Below are 27,251 nucleotides of genomic sequence, written 5' to 3'. Positions count from 1 at the left end.
AGTTACAACCCTAAAACTAAACCAGATAACACCACATTAGGTACTAGACAAATAAAAGGATAAGGGGGTTTGACCACAAGACAATATCCGGATTACAACCCTGAAATAATCCGGACGACAGAAATGACAACAAAATAAACCACCAAAACTCCTCTCTGGCTGACCAGGAGATGGAGCGCCTTTCCAATTGCCCAATACGGTGTTTTAGCCATCATCATTGCCAAGACCGTTACCAACTTCAATATCATTATCATTAGTTAGCGGCTTTCCGGGATGACTCAAAAATCCCATGTTACCAGGCATCCTCCCCATCATGATGTGCAGGTAAAGGATTCTGCGCGATATTCTGGGTGTCATTACCTTGGATCACAATCAGATTTTCCTGGATCATCCTTTCTATTTCTTTTTTCAAATCCCGACAACTTTCAACATTGTGCCCCTGGGCATTGGAATGGTATTCACACCTTTTAGAAGGGTCAAAGCTTCTTGCACGTGGGTCCAGATGATTTGGAGGAATAGATGCAATCATGTCGTGATGCTTTAACCTCTCAAATAAGCTTTCATAGGACTCTCCTATTGGTGTAAAATTATCTTTCAACCTTCGTTCCCCTTTATACTTCTGGCTTGGATGTGGGTTATAGGGCACCTGAAAGTTATGTGGAGGCTTCTGGAGATTTTGTGACGCTCGTGCTCGCCTTCTGGGGCGTTTTGGTGGTCGGGCAACATACTGAGGTGGAACAATAGAGTGTTGTGGGTTCTGAGGGGGATAATATTGCTCAGGGGATTCATAGATAACTTTAGGAGGCTGCTCATACCTTCGAGATGTTCTCCTAGGACCTCTTCTTGACCCTGATGTCATCATGATTTCTTCAATCTTCTCATTTGTGTCGCAAAAATTATCAGACTCAACCCGGACAGCGTGAGTTGCAGCTTTAAAAACTGCTTGACTTATAATTTTTCCTGTCTTAAGACCATTCTCTATTATTTCTCCCATTTTGATTGCTTCCGAGAAGGATTTGCCAACTGCGGACATCATGTTCTGAAAGTAATCTGGCTCTTGCGCTTGAAGGAAGACAGTTATTAGCTCGTGGTCATCCATGGGTGGCTTAACTCGAGCTGCTTGCTCTCTCCATTTAATGGCATATTCCCTGAAACTTTCACTTGGTTTCTTCTTCAGGTTTGAAAGGGAAATGCGGTCTGGGGCAATGTCGATGCTGTATTGGAACTGTTTGACAAATGCTTGTGCCATGTCGTCCCAGACATACCAGCGAGACGTGTCTTGATCCATAAACCATTCGGAAGCTACTCCCGTAAGGCTTTCCACAAAATAAGCCATCAACAATTCTTCATTTCTTCCCGCACCTCTCAGTTGATTGCAATACCTTTTCAGGTGGGCAATGGGATCTCCATGTCCATCGTACTTTTCAAATTTGGGAGTCTTGAAACCAGGCGGCAAGTGGACATCGGGGAACATACATAGATCTTTGAAGGCAACACTCTTTTGACCAGACAACCCTTGCCTGTTTTTCAACCATTGTTCTAAGTTTTTCACTCTTTGGGTCATTTCTTCTTGTACCATCTTTCGGGCAGGCTCTTCAATCTTTGAAGGAAGATCAAACGAGTACGGGTGGTACTTAGGAGAGTGGTACTGCTCTTATTGTGTCGCAAATTGTGACTCATGACGAGGTTGTCCTTGCCCACTGGCCCATGCTTGACACACTCCGGTCATTTGCTGTTTCAGTATTCTATTTTTTCCCGGCACAGTAGACTCTTGTTGAACCCTCTGAACAAACCGACCAACTCAACTTTCTTCACAATTCAAAACAAAACATGTTAGAATGGACTCAGTCGGTTCTTATTACTAGCAACATCTTTTTCCTTCTTTTTTTCGATTTTTTTTCAATTTATTTTTTTTTCATTTCTTTTTTGTTGTGGTCGAATCTTATGGAGATTGCCTACGTATCATGACTCCGCATGAATCAGACCTTGCGTAGTTCGGACCAATAAAAGATAAGCAATACTAATCATTTTTTTTTCATACTGGGTTTCAAAGGTTTAAAAAAAATGACCTACAAACTTGAAAATCAAACGTCCTACATATTCTAATCAAAATATTTATAACCTCAAAACAAAAAAGGCCAGCTTCCTTTCCCCGTATGACAAATGCAACCAAACGGCTATTTTTGCAAATGTGGCCCCTTCCAAATCTCACATGAATTTTGAGGCCGGGGAGGATTATTTTGACACTTTACAAACTTGTCCGTTCTTTTACGAAAATAACCTTTTGACAATTGAAAGATACTCTAAGGCTATTTCGGCAAGAACGGTTTTAAGACGCGGCCGAAGCTGGCTCGGCTTTATTTTGACCAAAAATTCAAATGGTATTCACCTAACCGCTGACTCTTTGTTGTTGTTTTTTTCAAATTACAATAAAAACCTGGTGTTGCAAACACGGCCCTTCAGCGCCTCGGGGACGAAGATTTATAGGGCTTGTGGGTCAACTAGACCAAAAATCCTAAACATGACCCAAAAGTGGCTGTTTATGCAAAGTCAGCCTTCCGGCGTTCCTTTCGGGAACATTCGGCTATTTATGACATAACAACATCACCTGACTTATTTATGACTCTTTTTATCGTTTTTCAAATTAGAAAACTCAATATTGCAAACACGGCCTTTCAACGTCTCGGGGACGAAGATTTTTAAGGCTGTGTGGGTCAACTGGACCAAATCTTAAAAATGACCCAAGGGTGGCTGTTAATGCAAAGTCAGCCTTCCGGCGTCCCTTTCGGGAACATTCGGCTATGTCTTGATAAAACAACGTCACCCGACTTCTTTATGACAAAATTAAAATTTGACATGTTTTTTTTATTATTATTATTTATTTATTTGCTTTTGGCTATTTTAGCAAAAGGTGGGGTTGGACATCACCCGACTTATTTATGACATGTTTTTTTTTATTTATTTATTTATTTGCACTTGGCTTTTTTAGCAAAAGGGGGGGTTGGACCCGATGAGGGTTGCCTACGTATCTCACATCCGGTGAGAATCAAACCTGCGTAGTTCGGGCCATTAACCGAACTATTTTAAAACAGGATTTTTTTTTCAGCAACAAATAACAAAACCACTTTCAAAGCACGACTATTTTCATTTTCTTATTTTGAATTTTTCAGAAACGAATAAAAAAACTATTTTAAAAGTAAGACTCTTTTTCATTGACATTTTCAGGGGAAGACAAACTATTTTCCTTTATATATATATATATATATATATATATATATATATATATTTTATTTTTTTGAAAAATAAGACAGAACAACGATTTTTCTTTTCTATTTTTTCTTTGATTTTAATAAAACAAACTAATAAAACATTTTTTTTCATTTTCTCAAAATTTCGGCAGAGTTTTGACAGTATTTGGGCATTGGTTTTTTTTTCAAAAATAAACAGTCAATTCCCTAACCGCTATTTCTTTTTTTCAATTTTAAAATATTATTCATGATATTCAAAAGTCAGTCAACACACAAATCCGGATCAAATAAATGCGCAAGTAGCAGCAAGTAAGATGCATCAGGATGGTCATTTTTTTGGTACACCTGTCCTAGACAGACCCAACCCCTGTGTTGAGTCTCCAAAGTCAAATGCACGTGATGCAAACAATCGCTCCTACTAGGGATCCGGCATGAAGCTGAGTTATTCTAAGTGAAAAAACCTGAGGCATATTGATCTAGCCCTGGCTTACCCAAACGGACAGTTTGAGCCGAAGCGGGGGCAACGTACCGGGAGCACGAAAGTCTACCCGGCCTAGTTACTTGTCCCAACTTCGTCTTATTTGGTATGACTTTAACAGAAAGGTGGGCCACGCGCACGTGTGCACCATAAATTTAGAAGACTCAGAAAGAAGGGGGTTTCGTAGCAGTTGTATATATTCATAATTCAAATAATATTAAAGCGGTAAAAGTGTCATTTAGCACATTGGGCATATATAAAAAAAATCAGATAATAAATAAAGCCAACTATAACAGTTATTTTAAGCTCGAATTCTTAAACCCTGAACCAGTGGTTCTGGGTGTTAGTCCCCAGCAGAGTCGCCAGAGCTGTCACACCTCCTTTTTCCGCCCCCGCGAGGGTGCAAGGGAGTTTTTTCCAATTAAAGGACAGTCGAAACGGGATTTATTTCTTTATTTCAGAGTCGCCACTTGGGAGATTTAGGGTGTCCCAAGTCACCTATTTTAATCCCGAATCGAGGAAAAGAATGACTCTGTATTACAGTCTGCGCACCAGAAATCCGGATAAGGAATTCTGTTAACCCGGGAGAAGGTGTTAGGCATTCCCGAGTTCCGTGGTTCTAGCACGGTCGCTCAACTGTTATATTTGGCTTGATTATCTGATTTTATACAAATATGGACTCATGTGCAAGTTTTATCTTTTTACCGCTTTCATTATTATATTTTTTAAAGAATGTGAACATCGTTTAAAAACATGTCTTTGGATTGGGTCACATAAAATGCATCCACGATCCGGAACGTATTTTTATTCAATGTTTTGGGATTTGGATTTGGGTCGCATAAATGCATACCCGTGTTTAAGAATGTATTATTATTATATCGCGCCTAAAGCAATTAGCGATTTATTACTTTGGGGTAGGGCCGTGAAATTTGCTAAACGACTCCTCCTTAATTCTAAGCAATTAAATGTACATTTATTGAGGGCCCCGCAATCTATACATTTTATTAAGCGAGGCTCATCTCATTTATTTTCCTAAATGGATAAATCTTAAAGCGACTACATTTTGCTATTTAAAATTAGTCTCTAAAATGAATAAAGAAAATCCTAATTAATTACGTTTTTTTATTATTATTATTTAAGAAAACATGACACGCTAATTGCTTGATTCATACAAATATTGATGAAAAAGGAATTTTATTCTTAATTTCAAAAATTATAAATTAAATAAAAATTCAACAACTAATATTCAAAATAAACAAATATAGCTAGATTAAAACTCAGCATTGTTATTTTTTAAAAAAATATTATTGAGATTAATTATTCACAATCATTTGAAACTAAATTTAACCATAATTACTAAAGCTTATTAGAAAGTTTATTAGACTTAAACGTTCTTCTAATCTTGCTTAAGCTCAAGTCATGCCTTAATGCCTAATTTACGATGTTTAATTTAAATTCGTGTCTTAGCTAAATTTAGCTACTTGTTCATGATCAACCTATAATCTTGAAGCCTTCATAACTAGTGAATTAACCTATTTTGCCGAACCGATTTATTACAGACTAACTTATGATATTATTTTCTTATTCCAGTCATTATTTAGTAATTCATGAAATAGCTTAAATACAATCAACAAAAGGAACAAAGAAAAAAAACGAAATTAAAACTTCAAATTTTCATTCTTCATATGTATTCACGCTTCATATTTCGGATTACAATAACCAGCTTTTCAGTTGTGTACCTGATATTGGAAGCAAAAGAAAATGAATATGAGAATCAGCAGCAGCAGTAAAATCAATACAACACAGCAACAATAGCCCAGCAACAGTAACAACCCAGTAACAGACCGGTGGAGTAGTAATCCCAAAAAAACAAAAGCTTCCAGCTTTGATGAAACAACAATTAATTCTAATTTCAAACAACAAAAGAAAGCAGAATGTTTTTTCTTAGGTTTTTTTTATTTGAAAGCTTAAATATTTTTCGGAATTTTCTTTCTCTTAAATGTTCAGCCATTTTCTCTCTCTTATTTTCAGATTTGTTTCTCTCTCTCGTATCTGTGTATTTTTCTCTATCTCTCTCTATTTTTTTCTCTCTGTATTGTCTATGTTTCTCTTATATTCTGCTTTGTCTTGTGTTCAAGACTTCATATATATAATCTCATCCCATAAATCTTTTAATCAATTAAAATCAATACTTTTTCTCTACCCAACCCATTATCTTCCCACTCATCCCCATTACATTAAATAAACATATCACACCACCCCATTTCATTTTGTCCCCCATGCCTAACATAAAATAATGCAAGATTCCCCCTTTAAATTAAATCTTGTCCCCCCTTTATATTAAATAACCATATCACAACCCACCCCATTTCATTTTGTCCCCCATGCTTCATATAAACAATTACAAAATGTACAATTCCTAAACTACCCCTCCGACCCTATTGCAAATTACTATTTTACCCCCGAAAGTACTATAAATTACCAAACTACCCATCAGCTATAACACATCAATTAATCAAACTTAACCAAAATATAGACAATATGATTAATTTCTAACAATGTTCAAACAACAAATTTCATGAACATGATTTCTTCAACATTTCAACAACAAAGCACATGAACATGATTTCAACAACATTTCAACAACAACTCACATGAACACAAATTGAACAACAAAGAACAACTAAAATTTGATTTGAACAATATTTTAGCAACAAACAATCCTATTTTCGGATTCAACAACTACAACAAACAAGTATATTTAGATTTCTAACTTCAATCATATTGAACTTAAAATCAACCATAACGACATTACAACTAACAATTCCTATATTAAACTTTATGAGACAAATTCAAGAAATAATCACAAATGGTAAACAAGAAATCAAGCTATACAAATTTCGGATTCAAGAACAATCAAACAAAGTATGAACATGAATTAAATCTATTTTAAACAACAAACATGATGGATTTAAACGATTAAACCAACATATTTCTCTAACACAACTAAATTCTTTAAACAAATAACAAGATCGACGAAGAAACAATTATGAACTTAAACTTGAACTTAACAATATTAACAATTTCTAACAATACATAAACACATGAAACAAATTGAAGAAATAGTTAATTAAATTTCAATTTGAATCTAACAAACATCAAACTAACAAATACTTACTTAAACAATAATACAAACATGAAATAAACATGAAAACAACTAATTAAACTTCTATTTTGAAATCTGAAAATTAATTTAACAAACAACATGAACACACTAGAAAATTATTTCAACGACGAACAAATCAAACAAGAATTAAATTACTTCTTTATTTTGGATCCGAAAAATACCAAACAAAATATGGACAAAATTTGAAACATAAACCAACTAACCGATTCAAAAACAACGACGAAGACGAAGATGATGGAGAGGCATGAAGCAGTAGGGAGCTGCTGCGACGAGCAGCAACAACATCGCGGCAGCAGCTATGGCGGATGGCAGCAGCTGGTCGAGGAGATGGAAGATGCAGCAGCGGAGTAGAAGAATAAGCCGCGACAGCAGCGGCGTGGGCAGCGATGGGGTTTGTTTGCTCGATGATGGGGTGTTTGGCGATAATAGAAGCTTGACGAAGCATCACTAGCAACGTCCATGGTGGGTTGTGAAACTTCACGAGATGGAGAGCTGCTGGACATCAAGCAGCAGCGTGAGGTGAAGGAAGAAGAAAAAAAAACAACGTTTGGAGCTTTGACGAGGAAGAAGAAGGCGCAACGTTGTAACCATGGGAGCTCGACGTGACCGGAGGAGCTTGGGCGTTCATGGCTTGGGTAGGCGGACTGGAGGGTGGTCGATGTTGGGCAGCCATGGTTGGAAAGTTTGGAGCTTTGGGGAAGAAGAAGATAGGGAGGGGGGCGGATGGGTTAGTATAATTTTAGGGTTTTCTTCTCTTCTTTTTTTTGTTTTTGTTTTGTTTTTTGTTTTGTAAAAAATGAAAGACAAAGGGGTTTTGGGTCTTTTGGGTTATGGACTGGGTCGACCCAGTTCGAAATGGACTGGGTCGTAAGGAAGATTGGGCTATTTTTTGGGCTTGTGGCTTAAATTTGAAGAAGAGGCCCAATTCCGACTTTCTTTATATTTCCGCTCTCTTTTCTTCTTTTATTTCTCTAAAACTAAATTATAAAAATACTTAAACTATTATTAAGAACTAAATTAAGTTATAAAAGCGCAAATTAACTCCCAATAACAATTAATGCACAATTAAATAATAATTAAGCATAAAATTGTATATTTGGTCATAAAATGCTAAAAATGCAAACGATGCCTATTTTTGTAATTTTTAATTTTTTGTAAAACAAATTTAATTACTAACAATTGTAGAATTAAATCCTACATGCAAAATGCGACATATTTTTGTATTTTTTATTAATTTAGCAAATAAACATGCACAGACAAATACAAATAATTATTCAAAATATCACAAAATTGCACACCAAAGAAAAATCATTTTATTTTTGAATTTTTTGGGAGTAATTCTCATATAAGGCAAAAATTACGTGCTTACACCTTAGAAATTAATTTGGGAGCTCGGGATTGGCGATTTTAAGAGAGATTTTCACCTGGGTGTTTTGGATAAGTAATCTACTCGATTTTGATTAATTTCCATGAATCTATGCTTAAATTCATCCTTTGAATTCGAATTTGGGGTGAAAACTTGGAGAAAAATTGAAAAAAGTTCCTAGGCCTAATTTTGGGGTTTTTATCTAGATTTTGATGTCGGATTGGAATAATTTTTGTATAAATGAACTCGTGAGAGTATGAGGATTTTGAATTTGTAAATTTTACTTGATTACGAGATGTGGGCCCGAGGGCACTTTGGTTATTTTTCCTAATTTCGCGTATTATAGCTTAGAATTAATTAGTGGAATCAGTTACTTGAAGTTATAGTTACATTATGCAATTGATTTGAATAGATTTGGTCCATTTGGAGTCGAGTACTCATGGCAAGAATGTGGTTTCGGGTTGATTTTGAGCCGGTTCGAGGTAAGTGGCTTGCCTAACCTTGTGTGGGGGAACTCCCCTTAGGATTTGGTATTGTTGATATTTGAAATTCCTTATACATGAGGTGACGAGTGCGTACTTGTGCTAATTGTTGAAAATCCTGTTTTCATTAAGCAACTTTAATTGTGTTCCTTTCCTGTTTATATTATTTGCAATTTAAGCCTGTTGTTAGTTTAGGAAAGTATGTCTAATTGACTTAATTGTTTTACTTACTCAAACTGCCTTATTTGTATTATGCGTAGCATGCTAGGTTAGAAATACTTGTTTACCTTGGTGTGAAATTGAATTTAATTGAGTATTCTTCGTGTTGCTGCTGTGTGTTTACTTTGGGACTACGGGATGGTATCCTGGGAGATCCCCTGCACATATATTGATTTGGACTGTAGTGCGGGATACCGAGATATCCCCAACATATATATTGATTTGGACTGTAGTGCGGGATACCGAGAGATCCCCAGCACATATATTGATTTGGACTATAGTGCGGGATACCGAGAGATCCCCAACACATATATTGATGATACTAAGAGATCCTTAGGATACCAAGAGATCTCCAGCACGTATATTGAGGATACTAAGAGATCCTTCGGATACCAAGAGATTTCCAGCATATATATTGAGGATACTAAGAGATCCTCGGGATACCGATAGATCCCTAGCACACATATTGAGGATACTAAGAGATTCTCGGGATACTGAGAGATCCCCGATTGTTATCTCTATATTGAGCTGTATTCCTTCTGTGATTATTTTGTCTCTGCTATAGTCGTTGTTATTCTTATTATCTTGTATTACTTATGCTGTTAGAATTTAATTATATTGTCGTATTTTATACTATTTTACCTCATTTTTCAGCTATAATCAGTAGGTCTCTGACCTTCCTCATCACTACGCAGCCGAGGTTAGGCTTGGCACTTACTGAGTATCGCTGTGGTGTACTCATGCCCTTTCTGCGCCTGTTTTTCATGTGCAAATCCAGGTACTTCGACTCAGTCCTACTACCCTTGAGGTGAGGTGATTCTCTAGAGACTTCGAGGTATATCTGCCGCGTCTGCAGACCGAGGAGTCCCTTTTCATTCTATCTGGTAGTTTTAGTCCTTCTGTATTTATCTTGATTTAGACATGCTGGAGTTAGAGCACAATGTAGTATTTATAGCTTGTGATTTCATGAGATTCTGGGTTTTGGAAATTGTTCAGTTTTTGAGATCTTGTATTGGTATATGCCGAGCGACATCTTAAACATTTCTATATTTGTTTATCTTCAGTTTTTATTAGTTTTTCCGCATTTTGGTTCTTTTTACGCAATTGTTAGGCTTACCTAGTCGTAGATACTAAGTGTCGTCACGACAGTTCACGGAGGACGAACTTGGGCCGTGACAGCTAGCATTTGTGGTAGAAAATATGCTTTTGTTATTGTAGATAATTTTTCTCGTTTCACCTAGGTTATTTTTCTGAGTCATAAAGATGAAGTACTAAGGAATTTTGAATTTTTCTATGAGAAGGTACAACGTGAAAAGGGATATTACATTTATGCTATAAGAAGTGACCATGAAGGAGAGTTTGAAAGCAAAGCCTTTGAAAACCTCTGCCATGATCAAGGAATTTCTCACAACTTCTCTTCCCCAATATCGCCTCAACAAAATGGAGTGGTAGAACGTAAAAATAGAATCTTGCAAGACATTGCAAGAACCATGATTGTGAAAAACTCTCTCCCACACCACTTCTGGGTAGAAGCTGTAAGCATTGCATGTCATTAATAGATGCCTGATTCGACCCATTCTTAAAAAAAAACCTATACGAGTTATGGAATGGTAAACGACCCAACATCAATTATTTTCATCCATTTGGCTGCAAATGCTTCATTCACAATAATGAAAAAGACAACCTTAGTAAGTTTGATCCAAAAAGTGACGAAGATATTTTTCTTGGATACTTTACCTCAAGTAGAGCATATAGAGTATTCAATAAAAGAACCTTATGTATTGAGGGATCCATTCATGTTGTTTTTATGGATACTAACCTTCGCTTAAGGAATGTAAAACTTCCTGAAGATGAGGAAATTTCCATTGTCCCAAAATCTGTTGTCACAGGAAAGGTCTGTCATGATGAGGCAACTACTCAGCAAAATCAGTCAATTGAGGAGCAAATGGAAATCCAGGAACCATCTTCTACTGAACAGCCAACTACATTGGAAAAGGAGCTAGTCACAACTGTCCCAAATGAATAGAAAAGTGAACCTGGATATCCCCACAAGTTCATCATCGGAAATCAACGGGAAGGTATTACTACCAGAAGATCTCAAAAGCTCAACTCTCACGTGGCCTTAATATCACAACTTGAGCCAAAAAACGGTTGATGAAGCTCTCAAAGATAACTACTGGGTCAAAGCCATGAAAGATGAATTTGATCAATTTGAAAGGAATAAGCTGTGGGACTTGGTTCCAAAACCATCCATTGCTTCCATCGTAGGAACTAAATGGGTTTTCAGAAATAAACTGAATGAACCTGGTCAAGTAGTTCGTAACAAAGCAAGGCTAGTCGCTCAGGGTTACTCATAGTAAGAAGGAATCGACTATGATGAAACATTTTCTCCTGTAGCAAGATTACAATCCATTCGAATACTAATTGCCTTTGCTGCTCATAAAGAATTCGGACTATTTCAAATGGATGTAAAAACACCTTATTAGATGGATATATGTGAACAACAATCTCATAAACCATGTCTCAAGTTGTCAATAGCTCGTTACAGACTCAAACAAGCCCCCCGAGACTGGTATGAAATACTAAGCTCTTTCTATTAAATCATGGCTTCAAACGAGGTAATATCGATACAACTCTGTTTATTAAGAGTTCAAATTCAGGTAATCTTATTACTCAAATTTATGTAGAGAATATTATTTTTGGAAGTTCTAATTCTGTATTATATGAAGAATTTGCTCATATTATGAAAGGAGAATTCGAAATAAGCATGATGGGAGAGCTGTCTTTCTTTCTTGGATTACAAATCAAGCAATCTTCCAAAGGAATCTTCATTAGCCAAAGCAAGTACACGATGGAACTCATAAAAAAGTTAGGAATGGAGAATACAAATCCTAGTGGAACTCCAATGAGTCCAACAACAACTCTTGAAGAGGACAAAAATGGCAAAAATGTGGATGAAACCATGTATAGGGGAATGATTGGATCCCAACTATATCTCACGGCTAGTCAACCAGATATAATGTTTAGTGTTTGTAAGTGTGCAAGATTTCAGATGGCTCCAGAGAAACCTCATTTGACTGCAGTTAAATATATCATTAGATACCTCATTGGGACCACTGAATTAGGCTTATGGTATGCTCACTCTAACAATTTTAATTGAAAAGGTTTTTCAGATGTAGATTTTATAGGTGACAGGACTGACAGGAAAAGCACTAGTGGCATGTGCCAACTACCGAGAAATGCTCTAATTTCTTGGCATAGCAAGAAATAAATTTGTGTTGCCTTATCAACTACTGAAGCAGTGTATTTAGCTATTGAAAGCTGTTGCACTCAAATTCTTTGAATTATGTATCAACTTCTCGATTATGATCTTACTTCTACTGCTATTTTTTGTGATAACACGAGTGTTATATATATATCAAAAAAAATTGTGCATCATTCCAGGGCAAAGCATATAGAAATTAAGCATCATTTTATTTGTGATCATATTGTTAAAGGTGATATTATGTTAGAATTCATTAGTACTGAGTTTCAACTTGCTGATATTTTTACAAAACCTCTTTTGGAAAAACGATTTTTTCTACTGCGTAAAAAGATCGGTGTTATGCCTATTGCGTAAAAATCTTTTGTACCTTTGAAAAATATTTTACTTCCTTTCTGTGTTTACTTAATTGATGGGTTTTATTTATTTGATGTGAGTGCAATTATTACCTTTCATTGGTGTCGCCGAAGAAACTCCTTAGAAGTGTCACTTCAATCTGAACCTAACACTTTCTATAACTGATGCAACCCTTCAATCTTCCAAGAGCCTAGTTAAGTACTCCCCTCTTCTCTCATTCTTTATAACTTTTCATCAACTCCTCTATTATGGCTAAGGGAAACCTCTCATCCTCTACTGCCACAAGACGAAGCAGACAGTTCCAAAAATCCCCAAACCCTAAAGAAATCATTGACCTTGAATCATCCCTTGACTCAGACCCTTTCAAAATTAGGGGTGTGCATTCGAATCGGTTTGTCGATAAATCGAATCGATTATTTGTTATTGATTTATCGATTTCGATTTCGATTTTGTCCTCTTCGGTTATCGGTTTATCGATAAACCGATGAGATATACTAAAAAAAGGCCCTAACCCTATTATTTCCTCTACCACATTTAAGGAATGATCATATTTAAAGCTCAGGGAAATGAAGTTCAAATTAATGGAAAACAGAATTAGCCGTGGTGATGTATTTTTTTTATACCGTTGGAGTGTTAATGGCATACATTTGATCATTTACTTTAGTTTCGTGACATGTGCTTATTGACACAATTTTTATGTTATAAATGGTGTTCGTCTTATTTTAGCTTCTTTTTGTCCATATTAGTTAGGCGTGCTTATAGCGATATACTTTCCGTGGAATCCCGCAAATTTTCTTATTGGTGTAATCGATAACCGAATCGATAAGCCCCAAAAATCAAAAAATCGAAGCATATACAAATCGATAATCGATAAGCAATTATCAATAAGGGTCAAAATCGAATCGATAAATCGAATGCACACCCCTACTCAAAATCGATAATGAGAGCACTGACTCATCGGAGGATCTAAATCTAAGCCAGAAAAAAGGGAAAAAAGACCCATAGATCAAACCCACCCAACCCCCCAATGGAGAGTACTTATAAATATTAAAGTATTTATATCTAAGTACTTAAATCAGATAATAAAAATAATTATAAATGAAAAGAAATAGAAAAATAAAATTTTGTAGGTGACAAGAATTGAACCCTAGAATTTCAAGGCCAAAACACACCTTTAAACCTAACCATTGGAGCACCCAACAATTTATTGCTCTTTTTGTACATTAAATGTCCTTTATCTGTTTTCTATATTTTAAAAAAAAAAAAAGAAGAAGAGGGGGATGGACTTTAACCCCATCCGTTAAAAAAAGGACATAGTGCATTTAATTAATGCGTTATACCTATTTTTGTTTCCTCTTTTTTCCCATATAGTTTGGTCACTTGAGTCCAATTAGTCCCTATTTTGGTTCCGGACTCATGACTTAAGTATAATTAACTTAACTTAACTATTGTTCATTTGACAAAATATTCTGACATTATTTGTCAGTACTATAATCTTACTAGCACAAAATAGTATTTTTATAGATAAAAATTAATGAAATTTTTTGTCTTGAAAAATGATATCAGCATTAGCAGCCTTTGAAAACTGATATTAGCAGCCTTTGAAAACTGATATCAGCATTAGCAGACCTCTTACAACGAACATTTCTTATAGTAATGCTTTTTCCTATCTATTTTTTTTTATAGTTTTAGGGATTATACATACCAGGCACGTGACACAAAAGACTAGGATACGGAAAAGTCCCTAAGGGGTTAGTTTGGTAGGATGCATTAGGTAAAATAATGCTTGCATTAGCTTTGTGTATTAGTAATACTTTGTTTGGTACAGTTTTTGAACCTATGAATTAGTTATGCAAACATTAGTTATACACCCTATTTGGTATGGCGGAATACATCTGGAGGCACTTAAAATTGGCACCATTTTTCATTTAGACACCTAAACTGAAGGTTGTTCCTATTGAGCACTTATACTACACTAAACTTGTTCCAATTAGGCATTTTTTTGACAATTAGCCAAACTTACAAAAGTGTGTGCAATGCACTCGCGGCTGACATGGCGAATGACAAATAAAAAAGGACATATATCATTTTGAGTTAAAAAAACTATTTTAAAATCTATTTAGTAAACAAAATAAAATAGCATTCTCAAAAAGAAAAAAAAACTTTAATTTACACCCAATCAGAAAATGACACATTATTAACAAAAGAAAAGACAAAAAAGGACACATTGGTGTTCTTGAAATCATTGTTCTTGGTGTTCTTCACTATCTTCATATCTATTCTTGTTCCAACCACGATTTTAATCCAAAATTTCAAGAGAAACCCCTCCAAATTTGTTAGAACTTCAACTAAAGATTCCCTACCAAGACTCGAAGACAACCCCAATATTAATTTCTCAATTTTTCATCAAATCAAGTAACACATTTTAAACCTTCAAACTTTCTTAAAGGCCCCATTAATGGTATTTTGACTTCGAATGAAGAATACGGTCCTACTTCGATTTCAATCAACTGAGATGATTATTGGTTCAAACTTTCGAGCTAAATTAATGGCGGAGGCACAACAATGGTGAAAGTGGGGGAGACAATGGAAGAAGTGATGGTGGAGAGAAAAGAATAAGAAGAAGAAGAAAGAAAGAAAAAATGAAGATAAAATCTGTTTTTTGGCTCTTCACGCACCTATTTTAGGTGAAGCTCACTCTATGTGTCAACTCAGCAAGAAGTGTCTAATTGGAAAAGTTTAGTGTAGTATAAGTGCTCAATAGGAACAACTTTAAATTTATGTATCTAAGTGAAAAATGATGCCAACTTTAAGTGTCTCCAGATGTATTCTGCCTTTATCCTATGCATAACTAATGCATAAGAAATTATAGTATTAACAATGCAATGGGTTTTAATACATGCATTATCTTAGTTAAAGACAAAATTGTCCTTCAAAATTTATGCTTGATTAAAATATACTATTATATTGAGGGAGAATTACATCCCTTGTCACTTGGCCCAACAACCCATCACAAAATGACCCATGTTTGAAGCCCTTCCCCAGTATAGCCCAGGTTGTACATAATCTGAAAATTAATTTTTATCAGTTAGCCCACCCCTTATTTCTTCGTTCCCCTTTTTTCTTCGTTCTTCTTATCCTTCCCATGTCAGTCTTTGCACCACAAAATTTCTCTACTATTGTTATTTTCCTTCAATTCTTTTCTGGATTTCAATGGTTAACTAAGAATTTGAAAAATAAAAGTCACCATTACAAGTGCTTCAAAGATTCGATTTCAGAAATGAGTTTTCCGATTTGTTAGTTGTTTGGAATGGGTGTTGTCTCAATTGATTGGAATCGTCAAGATGAGTTCAAAACTTAAATTTCAAGTGATTTAGAGTAGATTTAGGTTATATTTGAGTTAAATTTTAGAAATTGAGTTTTCCGATTTATTAGTTGTTTGGAATGTGTATTGTCTCAATTGATTGGAATCATCAAGATGAGTTCAAAACTTAAATTTCAAGTGATTTGGAGTAGTTTTAGGCTATATTTGAGTTAAATTTCAGAGGATACCCAAGGAAGGAGAAGAACACGTGAAGCTCCATTGATAGGATTTATTTGTATAATATTGTATAAATGGTATATAATAGTGTATAAACATAACTTATACACTATTATATCCAAGGTTGATACATTATTTACAGGTATTTGGTGAATTTCTCGCATTTTCTTCTTCTTCTTCTTCTTCTTCTTCTTCTTCTTCTTCTTCTTCTTCTTCTTCTTCTTCTTCTTCTTCTTCTTCAAGGTATAAATACATTAATTACAGGTATATCAAAGGTTGATACATTCTTCTCATTCTTCTTATACACCTATATACATAGTGTATCAAAAATATTTTCACTCTGTGATTATACATCTTTATACACTTTTATACAACTATATGCATACTATACCTCTTTGTATAAAAGTGTATAACATAGTATAAAAGTGTATAACATAGTATAAAAGTGTATAAGCATCGCTGACGAAATTTTTGTCCGATTTTCACTTGCAATTATTGTATAAAATTAGTCCAAATCTCCGGCAAATAACTTCAAACTTTGTATACAACCTACTTCGACTATTTCTAATAAGTTCAAACAATACCCACTCCAAATTTCTCACAAAATCATAATCGAAATTTAACAAGATTAGCATTAAAGGAGATGAGATTTTAGGTTTCTCGCGTCTGTTTTTGCGTTTTGCAGTTGTGATAGGTATGTATAAACCTGAGGATATACAAAATTTTAAAAATAAATAGAGAAGTATTGGTTATGGAAGAAGACACGAATGAGTGTTGACTGAATGAGGAACTAATTTTTCTTTTCAGTTTTGTTTGCATATGATTCTTTTTCATTAATTAAATTAAATATTTATGGGTGAAAAATGAGGAGAGAGCTACAATAGGGGTAGGTGGGAATAAATGAGGTTGTTATAATTAAAAAGAATGGGAAAAGAAAAGATCTTATTGATATTTGGCTACACATTTGCAAACTTGTAACTGGGCTAAAATAATGCAAGGTCAACTTATGGAGTGCAATACTCTGTAATTTTGTCTATAAATGCAAGTTTAAAATAATCCAAAAATGTGAGAAATAAAATTATATCCCTAGTAAATAAATAAATACTTAGCATATTTTCTTTTTTATAAATAAATATTCTACTATACGTAGGCAAATCAAATATTTTTTTTAAACCCTTTTCATATAAAAATAATCTATAACATATGTTTCTTTTAAAAAGATAAAGTGATGGACTGGTTATGAGAGTATTTTTGTAAACAAATAATTCTTTTAGAAATTGTGTAATGTTTTAATACATCAAACCAAACAATGGATAAAGAATATATCATATAACTAATATCAGCATAACTATACAAACATAACTAATACTCTCTCCGTTTCAATTTATGTGAACTTATTTTCTTTTTAGTTCGTGCCAAAAAAATGACCCATTTCCTTATTTGGAAACAAATTACCTTTATACAATAATTTATAGCCACATAAAATATATGTACCTCATTTTACGCCACAAAATCCAAAGTATTCTCTCCTTTCTTAAATTTTGTGTCCAATCAAATAGGTTCACGTAAATATAAACGCGAGTACTAGTATTACTAATAAAGTGTATTCAGCATTATAGTGCCAAACGACGCCAAAGAGAAAAGGCATTGAGTTTGGTATTGATTCCAAAACCAGGAGTGAAGGTAGAAGATTGGGAGTTGAGGGTAGGTGAGCCCCGCTGATCCCTTTCTTATATACCCACCCGATCATCTACCCCTTTTATCATTCCCATACCCAATTTTGGATATTGGGCTCTGCTCTCATATTTCTACTTTTCCTCTCTTCAACTGTCTGATCTACCTCATCAGACACTTTTGAAGATTGCTCTGATCTGGTAAGAATTCTATTCATTTTATTGGTTTATATGGGCCAAAATTGATTCCAAACCCGTTTGACTTTTACATAAAATTTTCCATTTCTGGGAATTTACGATTCAATGGATTAGTGCTTGAGGTTTTTTTAAACAGTGCTGTAAAGATCAGGTTTTGAGGATGGAGTTTTTTGAAAGACCAGAAGCTCAATTTATCATTGGTGTTGCTGTTGCTATTGCTGCTGCTGGTGCTGCTGCCTACTATTATTCTTCCAAGAAACCCAAAGGTCTTATTTACTTTTGCTGCCCGTTACTTACTACATAAGCGAAGGACGAGCGATATAGACTTGTGCATGGCTCTGTTTAAGTCTAGAGTTCTAACCTCATTTTAGCCCACAAGGTGGCGTTAGATCTTGAGTTGCTTGACCCATTGAACATCTAGAGTTCGAATCACATTCTAGCCTCAAACGCTTTGGTCTAGCGGTAAGCTTATAAGAATGTAGTGCCACATGTGGGTTAGGCATAGGTCACGAATTTGAATCCTGCAACGGTCAAAAACTTAGTATTTAAGTGGGGAGGGTAGAGAGTTGGGCTTATTATTTATTGAGTTTCAAACTATGTGCCATAGTCCCCGAGATTTCTAGGTTATCAAAATATATATAGGGGAAATGTTGTCAATGTACCAGGTGTATTTGGATAATGTTTCGATGAATTTATTGAGTATATAAAGATTGATAATAATGTTTAATTATTGATTGGAGCAGTCATACGAAGTTAAGAGTTGAGATAGTTGTGAAAGAAAATGACTTTTGCCTGTAAGTGATGGAAGTAATTTTTTTTCCTTTCTGGTGAAAAATGCTGTCCTTTTACAACCAAACAATGTTTTCTATTATTTGATGACTCTAAGTACTACTAAAATGGTTGTCACAGTTTGCTTCGTCATGTTTAAGCTACAGACTAAGATTTTTTACGCAAATGGATTTTTGACTAAGATATTTAAATAACTCTTTCTTCTTTTTTATATGAGAAACTTGTACCTTACCAAATATAACCTCAAAACAATGAATTAATCCATGTCTAATTGGTCAAATTGACCATGATAAGTAAAAATTATCAAACAAATTGAAACAAACAAAGTATGCATTTTATTAGTCTTCTAGTGTTGACTTTTAAAGGCTGTACTTATTCGTTTAGATAGTAAAGTTAAATACCTAATGTTTGTTGCAAGGAAACCTAAGAGCTCCTCTTGTAATTTCTAAGATGTCAGCATATCTCCTGACTTATTGGTTTACTTGAGAATATCTGCTTGAAATTTTGTGGTGACCATGCTTTTGATCTTGGTTATTATAGACTAACTAGTTAAATCGTGTTGGCTTTACAGTATGCTTGGATCCTGAGAGGTTCAAAGAATTTAAGCTTGTGAAGCGTACACAAATAAGCCACAATGTTGCAAAGTTCAGATTTGAACTCCCCACACCTACTTCTGTATTGGGCCTACCCATTGGACAACATATTAGTTGCAGGTTTGGTTTGGTTTCTGCATTAGCCTTTGATCCTTGTGCCCGAAATATTTCTTGTACTAATTATTAGGAGACATTTGGTTACTCTTTTGCCATGATACGATACTTCATGCTCTAACGAACAGGGGCAAGGATAGTCAAGGTGAAGAGGTTGTTAAACCGTACACACCAACTACTTTGGATTCAGATGTTGGATATTTTGAACTAGTTATTAAGGTAAATTCTGGTTTTCTGGTTAATCTGTGCTTGCAATAAAATATATTCTTTTGCTCACTCTAATTGGTCAATTTGCAAATGCTTAGATGTATCCTCAAGGAAGGATGTCTCATCATTTCCGAGAAATGCGTGAGGGTGATTATTTGGCTGTGAAGGGACCTAAGGTGCTGTTTTGTTTGTCTTTTGGTAATTCATGTGGTATCATTCATTGAGTAGCAACTTACCTCCAGTGCTGTAGCATTCTATTTTTCACGCGGTCCTTTCAGAATTTTTTTTCATCCCTGCTCTCTCTCTCTCAAAACTGCCTGAGTTTGTTTGAACCTTTGGAACAATATCAAAATGACTTGCAAATTGGACGATGAATCTGAGAAACGAATAGGAAATCATGTGATTTACCTAGAAATTGTTTTGACAAAGATAGATTTCCTAGATATCTTACCATATTCTGCACTTTTAGGTAAAATTGTGGTTTCTCTGCTTCCACGCCTAAGGTTCAAATACGGGACAAGCTCCAATTTACTTTATTTCATTTGAATTGTAGTCTTATTATTTTGTTACAAAGATTTATCTGTAGTGGACTCATACAATTTACATCTCTCGTTAATAGGGCCGCTTTAAGTACCAGCCTGGCCAAGTGAGAGCATTTGGAATGCTTGCTGGAGGCTCTGGCATTACCCCAATGTTTCAGGTCTGTCCCCTTTGTTTGATGTGTTATTCCAGCCCACCTTTCTTTTTGGTTACTTACGGTTTGTTTTATTGGTTTTCCACAATAAATTGTGACCTTGCACTTTTTTACTGAGGTTTTTGGTTTTGAAGTCGGTAAATATTTGGTTGTCTTTTTCCAGGTTGCTAGAGCTATTCTCGAAAATCCAAATGACAAGACAAAGGTGCACTTGATATATGCTAATGTTACCTATGAAGACATACTTTTAAAGGTAATTTAGCATATCACCTGGTGAATCTGCTGTTTGAGTTTGCCACTAAACATACTGGACAATTTGTTATGAGCTTATCAATGATCTCGTTTTTCTTGCTTTTTCTATTTTTCTTTATAATTTGCAAATTTTTCCTCTCTTCCTCTATGTGGCAGTAGTGCTGTGTTATTGTATCTGGAGAAAGTCTGCTTAGTATAGCTCTATGCTGACTGTGGATTTAAAGGATTTGGTAAACTTATCAACTTGTAGATGTTTTCTCGAGCCGAGGGTCTTTCAGAAACAGCCTCTCTGCCCTCCAGGGTAGGGGTAAGGTTTGCGTGTACATTATCCTCCCCAGACTACACTTGTGGGATCCCACTGGGTGGTTGTTGTTGTTATCAACTTGTAGATGTTTGTAAGTTTTTGCATAGTTGTGTTGTGTTAGATAGCTGAAATATAAATGCCTTCTGATTATCTTTGATCTAGTGAAACATGAAATCAGTCAACAGTGATCTGTACTGTAGTTGTAGAGCCTTTCCACATTGAGGAATTTTCTTAAACTTGGGAAGAATTTCTGGAACTTGTCCATTTCCCCACAGCTAATTTCTGCTGGTGAATATCATCTCTAAAGTATTCAATCTTTTTTCACTTCAGCTATCGCAGTAGTAAAGCAGATTCTTGTACTCTTTCCTGGGGTTTCTCCCTCACCTCAGTTTCATCCTTTGCTTATAAAAGTAAAATCGGAAAAGGTCCAAATACCCCCTTGAACTTTACGATAAGGTCTATAAATAACCCTCGTTAAAAGTTTGGCCCATCACCCACCTTGCCGTTACACTATTGGCCTGGATACCCCTTTGTTTTAAACGGCTGCCACAGTGGATAAGTTATCCACTCAAAATATGACATGTGGAAATTAATATACAGATAAACATTTTATTTTAATGCCCAACCCTACCCATTAACCCTACCAAATGTGTTCTTTCAAAACTGCATTCGGGAAATGTTATGAGAAGAACTGTTAGATGTTATGTTTTAATGGAGACTTCAACTCCTATCTATATTTTGAAATTTTGGCGAGCGAGGGAGAGTGATAATAGCTATAGCACAGTCTAGCATAACGGCTACAGGCTTAATCAGTTTTTTTTGTTTATATGATGAGCTTAATCTTCCGATACTTTATATTTACCTAGTCAACCATTTACTGAACTTTCCAATAACTTCCCTTCTTCCTGAAAGTTGGCCTTTTAGCAATTTGGGAGGACATAGCTGAACAATTTGTGCCCCAAAAGAAATTTAGATTACTACTTGGAAGTGTTGATAGTTGCGTGCTAGTCAGTTCTTGTTGAAAAGATTATGTGTGAAGATACTTGGAAGTGTTGATAGTTGCATGCTAGTCAGTTCTTGTTGAAACGATTATGTATGAAGATGCTAACACAGCAACTGAATTTGTTTTTCTTGGCCTGCAGGAACAGTTGGATGGCCTTGCTGCTAACTATCCTGACCGTTTCAAAATTTATTACGTACTGAATCAGGTGAATTCCGTAACTTTTATGATGTTCTGGCAAATCAGTTTCCTGTAGACCTTTTTCTTTTTTGGCTTTCAAAAACATATCCTTTCGTCTAGCTGTTGTTCATTAGACACATTTCTTAACATTATTTCCTTCATGATGCCTTGTATGTTTGTAAATATTAATCCTAGTTTCTAGTACACCTTTACGTCCCCACAAGTGTTGCATTATTTCATTTCACCTGTTTGCTGATATCGCCGAATTAAAAAAGGAACTGATAGGAAAGATGTCCCACTTTTCCACTCGACCTTCTTGAGACACTTGAACCTTTTGTGCTCGTGGTGAAGGATAGCATTTTACTACTACTGTGTCAAAGACCTGCAAACTAGACGGAATCTAACCAAAATGTCGAGTAAACATACTTGGATCATGGAATCGATTTTGCCCAATTGTTTTAATCAATCGACATTTTGTCTTTTGTCTAAAATTCTTGATTTTGTGATCAAAGATTGTGTTGCAACTAGCTATCATTCAGTGTTCGGTTTGACGCACAGAAGAGATAAAATATTGCCCCCAGCAGTGTATCTAGTTGCCGAGTGTAAGATATGTGGTTCAACTTCCAGGAAACCCACCACCCACCTTGAGACTAAGGGTAGAAGTAAGAAGTAGAAGTTAAGAGATATTGGTTTATGCAATGGGAAACTCCTTGCCGAGGGCCAGTGCACCCCCGGGATTAGTCGGGGCTCTTAGAGACTCGGACACCCGGTGCAAATCAAAAAAAAAAAAAAGAGATATTGGTTTATGCAATTAAGCTATACTCTATAAAACATTTATTACACGTGATCAGGTCATTTCTTCTTTCATATCTTGCTGAATTGCTCCTTGGCAAGACTGATTTCACAAATAAATCTTCTCCTACATAGTCGAGGATATTTGTGTGATCACTTGTGAGAAAAAGAACATGCGACTGTTTACTCGATATATGTGTGCCTTCTGTTTGTCGAGACTGTAACAACAACAACAACAACCCAGTAAAATCCTACAAGGGGGTATGGGGAGGGTAGTGTGTACGCAGACCTTACCCCTACCCCGAGGGAGTAGAGAGGCTGTTTCCGATAGACCCTCTTTGTCGAGACTGTAAACATATATTGTCATTAAACATACTTTGAGTCACACATTCAAGAAAATTATGTGATCGTTTACTTGATTTATATGTAGCCTCCTGAAGTATGGAGCGGTGGTGTTGGATTTGTGTCCAAGGAAATGATTCAGACTCATTGTCCTGCCCCGGCATCTGACATTCAGGTACGATGTAATTTCTCTTCAATGGTTAAGCGAGCTGGTTTCATTAACTCTGTAATTGACTAAGTGGAAAAGAAATTATAAAATGTTTCGAAAAGAATGTAGAGATTAAGAGCTGATTTCATGTCGAACGTGCAGATACTGAGGTGTGGTCCACCTCCAATGAACAAGGCTATGGCTGCTCATCTTGAAGCCCTTGGATACACCCCAGAGATGCAATTCCAGTTTTAACTTCCTTTTCTTTTTTGCATTTTTTTTATTTTTATCCCTTCATTGATATTAAAGCTCCATCGAGAATGCTGTCATTTATAGCTGAGGAAAGACACTTATTATTTGCATATGGTGGACTGTTAGGGCTGTTTAACAGAGTTTGGGGATGAAACAACTCTGAAATCTAAAGCTTGCTTTCAGTTTTAATAACGTGTCTTCCCTGATTTTGGTATGTTCTCTTTGCTCTTCTAAAATTTGCGTTGTTCATTTTCAAGGTCTACCTTTGCCAAGAATTAAAAAAAAGTGATTAAGCAAATTGAAGAATCGTTATTATTGGGTGTCACGACCTTCCCACCATAGGGGTCGTAATGACACCTACTCTCTAAGAATAGGTAAGTCAAATATGATATAATAAGATTGAATTTAATATAACAGTGGAAATAACATTAACATAAGCCCAAAATAGCAAAACACAATACAACTTCCCAGAACTAGGTAGTACATAGTCATGAGCTCTAATTGGATACACAACGATATTTCAAAATACAATATTGTTGGAATGTAAGCAGTATCAACATAAAGGATGAGACTCTAAGGACTGTGACGGTTATGCAGCTCTACCTTGAATCCCGGCGATCAGTGTAAGCTCTCTCTTTAGACCCGCTGCCTCCAACACCTGGATTTGCACAAAAATATACAAAAGTTTAGTTCAAGTACATCACAATCGGTACCCAGTAAGTATCAAAACTAGTATCTTGGTAAAGTAGTAACAAGGTTCAAGTCACATGATATACTCACTAGTTAAAGAACCCGTGCAATATATCAATAAATGGCAACAAAATACGTAACAGAAAATATTATCAACAATCTCGTTAGAACATATAGTAACAACTCAATATAGGAGAATCCATTTTTGACAACCAATCATCAAGTAGAAACAGAGGCATATGATAGCATGTCAAATGTAACTGGCAGCTTATTAAGAATACATAATAGAGTTTAAAGAAAATATGTATATGATCAAATATCATCCCGTTTCGTCACATGAACATCATCAAAGAATCACCCCAAAATCATCACATAACATCATCAACAATGCCGCCTTTATTTCGTCGCATGTGTAATATCAAGAAATATTTCGCCACGTGTACATATCACCACCCTTGTTTCAACACATGGGCAATCCCAAAAAATGGCACCCTTATTTCGCCCCATGCGCCTAACAATCATCACAATCGCACGGCCAATACCTCGTGCTAACACCCAATCTATCCACCCACTCAGTGCAGAAGTGTAGCATGAGTACGTAAATCTATGCATATCCAGTAAGTATCTAGCCTAACCCCGCAGAAGTAGTGATAAGGGGTCGACATCGACACTTACTAGTGGTCCAATAAGTCAGTATAATAAATTATAAATAGATGCGAAACACAACGGTAGTAATGAGGTAAGAACTGTAACTACCATAATTCTCCAACATAATGTCCATGTGAATTTCTCAATTATCATATGCCATCTCAACATATAAGAAATATCAAGTACTATCTCATACAGATAAGGAATATCAAGCGCTATCTCAAACATGTATGGAATATCAAGCGCTATCTCAAACAGATAAGGAATATCATGTAAATGTCAGGTCTCAATCAAAAGGAAAATCTCATGAATATTCGAACTCCTAGCGATATTACGCACGAGTAATGCCGATGTCGTATGGTCCGATCTATAAAGTCGTGTATATATACTGCCGCGGTCGTACAACCCGATCCATGGATGCATCACATATTGCTATTTTATAGCACTGCCGAGGTGTTCAGCCCGATCCCCAGGAAGAGAAGAAACTTATCGAATTTACATGTCACGTATTTGCTACTAGGGACAGGAGCATAAAGTAAACATGTCTTTACCAACAATCAAATATCTCGCCAAACAACTCAAGGTAATGACGTTCGACCTAACATGATCTCCAATCAAATTTCAATTAAAAGTTTTAGGAAATTAAACTAACAAGTTGAGTTCAAGTAACACAAATATTGCATAGTAAAAGTCCAATGTCTCCCAGACATAAATATGATTCTAGCTACATATGGACTTTCGTCACCTCGTGCGTGTGTAACTCCCAAAACAAGTAGAACATAACAAATACAACACCTACGGGGTAGTTTTCCACTCACAAGGTTAGACAGATGACTTACCTCGCTCCGAAATCAGATAATTGGCTCCAATGCCTCTCTAACATCTCAAACCGATGCCAAACGATCTAAAACTAGTCGAACAACGTGCAAATCAATCAAAATATACTCTAATACTTGTAATTTAATAGTTTATAATAATTCCTAACTCCTATCAAAAAGTCAACAAAGTCAATCCCCGAGCCCACATGCACGGATTTCAAAAATATTTGAAGATAAATATTACCCATATCACCACGAACTCAAATATATAATTTATTTCGAATTCCATATCTAATTTCGTGGTCAAAATCTAAAATTACCAAATCTACGTTTCTTCTAAAATCCCACAATTTCTATCAATTTACATGTTAAAATCCATATATGTTTATAAAATATAATCAAAGTGGTTTAGAAATACATACCCTCAAAAGGTAGATGAATTAGCTCTCCAAAATCGCCCCAAAATCAACTCCAAGAGAGAAAAATGAGATGAAGTGAGAATTTTGCAAACTTATATTCTGCCCAGGCCACTCCTCTTCGCAATCGCGGAAAATCCCTCACTATCGCGAAAGCCAAACCAACCTCGCCCAAAAATCGCATTACGCTAACACGAGGCCAGTCCCGCAATTGCGAAGCCCATCTTACCAAACCTTTGCGAACGTGCTCCACGCTCCGCGAACACATAGATCTAACCTACCAGCGCTCAACAATTCCTACTGCGATAACGAACAGCTCCACACGACTTCGAAGAGCTACCTCCAATCCGTGCCATCATGCTAATGCTTTGCGCGTGACCCTTGCCACGCGAACATGATGAACCATCAAATCAAACACCGCAATCGTGAGCTACCATACACGACCGCGAAGAACAAATTCACCTAGCTCCTAAACAACACCTTGCGATCGCGAGCCTCTCTTCGCGATCGCGATGAACACCCCTGATACCGAAAACCAGCAATCACAAAACAAAGAAAAATGGTCTGAAACCATCGCGAAACACACCCGAGGCCCTGAGGATCCCATATAATCAAACCAACAAATCCCAATACCTTATCCAAACTTAACTAAAGGCTGGAAACGCCACGAATAACATCAAATACATGAATCGACGATCAAAAACTTGTCTTAACTTTCAAATATTCAAACCTCGCCGAATGCGTCCAAATCACATGTAAACATTCTAGAATGATGCCAAATTTTACGTACAAGTCACAAATCACAATATGAACCTATTCGAAGGATCAGAATCCCGAACGGACATCGATAACACCAATCCACTTGAAATCAAACTTAGGAAATTCTAAAACCTTCCAAATGCCAACTTTCCACATTAAGCGCTGAAACACTCCCGGACTATCCAATACTCAACCTGAACATACGCCCAAGTCTAATCATCATACAAACATATTGGGAGCTT

The 27,251-nt window shown here is 35.8% G+C and overlaps 1 protein-coding gene across 4 annotated transcripts; it reads left to right on the top strand.

Moving 5' to 3' along the window:
• Window positions 1–17,767: 17,767 nt before the first annotated feature.
• LOC104221857 (NADH--cytochrome b5 reductase 1-like) lies at window positions 17,768–23,892 on the top strand. Of its 4 annotated transcripts, none has more exons than XM_009772993.2 (10): window positions 17,768–18,014; window positions 18,148–18,277; window positions 19,372–19,513; window positions 19,636–19,726; window positions 19,813–19,890; window positions 20,334–20,414; window positions 20,572–20,661; window positions 22,107–22,172; window positions 23,367–23,453; window positions 23,589–23,892. In XM_009772993.2, exons 2-10 carry the CDS (start codon window positions 18,172–18,174, stop codon window positions 23,679–23,681), a joined length of 834 nt encoding a protein of 277 aa, XP_009771295.1. In that variant the 5' UTR covers window positions 17,768–18,014; window positions 18,148–18,171; the 3' UTR covers window positions 23,682–23,892. The 4 variants fall into 4 exon arrangements, with proteins under 4 accessions (XP_009771295.1, XP_009771297.1, XP_009771296.1 ...); XM_009772995.2 differs by having other exon boundaries at window positions 17,787–18,014; window positions 18,163–18,277; XM_009772994.2 differs by having other exon boundaries at window positions 17,788–18,014; window positions 18,158–18,277.
• The last annotated feature ends 3,359 nt before the right edge of the window (window positions 23,893–27,251 follow it).

The sequence above is a fragment of the Nicotiana sylvestris genome, chromosome 9 (genome assembly GCF_000393655.2).
Source record: "Nicotiana sylvestris chromosome 9, ASM39365v2, whole genome shotgun sequence".
NCBI lineage: Eukaryota > Viridiplantae > Streptophyta > Magnoliopsida > Solanales > Solanaceae > Nicotiana > Nicotiana sylvestris.
Note: the sequence above shows the minus strand (reverse complement) of the source record. Positions and strands in the feature narration are given on the sequence as shown.

Excerpts from the sequence above, each read along its gene's own strand:
- LOC104221857 (XM_009772993.2), top strand. The coding sequence starts at position 18,172 with ATGGAGTTTTTTGAAAGACCAGAAGCTCAATTTATCATTGGTGTTGCT. Across the intron at positions 20,415-20,571 it reads GCATTACCCCAATGTTTCAG|GTTGCTAGAGCTATTCTCGA; the intron begins GTCTGTCCCCTT and ends GTCTTTTTCCAG. Across the intron at positions 22,173-23,366 it reads TTTATTACGTACTGAATCAG|CCTCCTGAAGTATGGAGCGG; the intron begins GTGAATTCCGTA and ends ATTTATATGTAG.